Source organism: Xyrauchen texanus, chromosome 17, assembly GCF_025860055.1.
Source record: "Xyrauchen texanus isolate HMW12.3.18 chromosome 17, RBS_HiC_50CHRs, whole genome shotgun sequence".
Taxonomy (NCBI): domain Eukaryota; kingdom Metazoa; phylum Chordata; class Actinopteri; order Cypriniformes; family Catostomidae; genus Xyrauchen; species Xyrauchen texanus.
The window spans coordinates 17,651,895-17,654,421 of NC_068292.1; the positions used below are offsets into that span (position 1 = coordinate 17,651,895).

General features: G+C 37.0%; 1 protein-coding gene across 5 annotated transcripts in view; it reads left to right on the top strand.

Annotated features, from left to right (window-relative positions):
* Positions 1-1,316, top strand: part of tax1bp1b (Tax1 (human T-cell leukemia virus type I) binding protein 1b) — a 52,671-nt gene extending 51,355 nt beyond the window's left edge. For 3 of the 5 annotated variants that reach the window (XM_052146655.1, XM_052146654.1, XM_052146656.1), the window contains one exon: positions 381-1,316. In XM_052146655.1, coding sequence (XP_052002615.1) covers positions 381-582 — 202 coding nt within the window. In that variant the 3' untranslated portion in view covers positions 583-1,316. The remainder of the gene's footprint in view (positions 1-380) is intronic. The other 2 variants (XM_052146652.1, XM_052146653.1) reach the window with 2 other exon arrangements.
* The last annotated feature ends 1,211 nt before the right edge of the window (positions 1,317-2,527 follow it).

Below are 2,527 nucleotides of genomic sequence, written 5' to 3' on the forward strand. Positions count from 1 at the left end.
ACTCTCCTGTTGGTCCAGAACCATCAGAACTCTGCTTATTAACACACACTTTTCTACTCTCACACCCCATCTTATCCCCATTCATTCTGTCATTCATTCTTTATTCTTACAGTCATGGAAAACCTGGAAATATCAGGGAACTGTAATTGAAATTGTAATTTCAAGGCTCTGAAAAGACACGAAAAAGACATTGAATATCTTTAACAATATTCTTTTCTATTAAAAGGGTTAGAAATTGCTCTCTTTTCTTGTGCAATCTCTCTATATATAAAACAAATCCTCATCTATTAATAACAGACAACTGGAAAAATCATGGTTAGGGAAACATGTAACCTGTTTTCTCCCACTTTAAAACTTCTCTCTTTCTCTCTCTGTTCAAGCAGTGGGGAGCAGCAGAAGCGCTGTCCGCTGTGTGAAGTGATCTTCCCTCCCCACTATGACCAGTCTAAGTTTGAGGAGCACGTGGAGAGCCACTGGAAGATCTGCCCCATGTGCAGCGAACAGTTCCCTCTTGACTGCGACCAGCAGCTCTACGAGAAACACGTCCTCACCCACTTTGAAAGTAACATGCTCGAATTTTAGTCAGACCGCTGGCAGAGAAAGAATATTCACCTCCACTCATCATTCTTCTCATTTACGTTACTGTTTAACAGCCACTGTAAACTGCATGATTAGCTTGGAGCATTCACCTGTAGATATCAGATTCTTCGAGACACAAGCAAGGTGAAGACTGGATACTGTTGAATACCAAGTGATTTGATTGATAGCAATGCGTGTCATTTTAGGGTCTTCATTTATGTCCTTTATAACGGGGAATTATTTCTGTGTACAGGACTGAAATATTCATTCTGATTCACTTCAAATGTCTCATATAAAAGCTAGTTGGTCAGGTGGTTATGATTACTTTTAAGAATACTCAGTAAATGTCATATTTTGAGAACTGTCCCAAGGCTCCATTGATTAAGTCAGGTATTGCCTATTATACTCTGTGCAGGCAGAGCATGGCTTCTTCTGTCAGGGCATGTATGCAATGAGAGCTAATAGGGTGATTCAACATTATAAAATGATCTATTTTGGAATAAGCTTTTAAAGACAAATCTTGATAATCAAAGTGTTTTTCCTTTATCTACTTAAATCACTTATTTTTAATTTGCATGCTCATGTTTACTGTGCACTGAATCGTAAACATTTTTGTTCAATTTCCTTAGTTAAAAAATGTAAGGTTTTAACTTGTGTGTGTGTGCCTTATATTCCTGATCTAAACCAATAAAGATTTCATTTGAAGCAATATTTAGATGGCCATACTTGTCATGTAGAGTTGACTTGGTACATTTAAAAAAGTTTAAAAGAGAATCTGGGTGATTCTCTTTATACCTGTAAAGGAAATGTCCTTGTCCTATTTTACTCCCATTTTGATGCCTATTTTTAGGGTCATTTAGATTTTGATTTCTTCTACATTATATTAATTTCATTGCAGTTACACCCATTTTATCCAATTCTTATTATAGCCATGTGGAAAATAAGATAGGCTAACATATTTAAATTGTAAAGTACAATTTAATGCTACTACCTGTAAAGTACTCTCTCAGCTTTCTGTTCTTGGCTGACAGAAGTGGAACCCAACATGGTCTTCTGTTGTTGTAGCCCATCCGCCTCAAGGTTCGACATGTTGTGGATTCTGAGAAGCTATTCTGCTCACTACAATTGTACAGAGGGGTTATCCGAGTTACCATAGCCTTTCTGTCAGGTCGAACTAGTCTGGCCATTCTCCGTTGACCTCTCTCATCAACAAGGTGTATTCGTTCGCAGAACTGCCACTCACTGGATGTTTTTTGCACCATTCTCTATTCACTAGAGACTGTTATGTGTGAAAATCCCAGGGGTTCAGCAGTTACAGAAATACTCAAACCAGCTCGTCTGGCACCAACAATCATGCCACGGTCTGAATTACTGAAATATTTTCCCCATTCTGATGGTTGATATGAACATTAACTGAAGCTCATGATTTTATGCATTGCATTGCTGGCACAAGATTGGCTGATTAGAAAACTGCATGTATAAGTAGGTGTACAGATGTACCTAATAAAGTGGTCACTGAGTGTATGTATTGTATGACCAGGACATTTTCTTTGGAAGGTTGGTGAAAATCAGTCTTCACTGACTACATTTCAAGAAAACAGCTAAAACGTAACTATATACAGTATGTTAGATTTGTGAGCCGACCATCCCAACAACATCCGTGAAGCAGATTCCTTCTGTCTTCAAAAAACAGCTAAAAAACAAAGAGTGCTTCCATAAGCACTCTTGTTTAACCCTATACTAAAAAAAACGAATCTTGTTGCACTCTAATCTCTGTCTTGGCTAGTACTTTTCTTATACAATTGAAACTTTGTATTGAGCACTTTTTGTGTAACTGACTTAAGATTAATTGCTTATTGTGTATTCTTCCTCATTTTATAATTAGCTTTGGATAAGCATCTGCTAAATGAATAAATAAAATGTTACATAAAACATATAAAAAGCAATT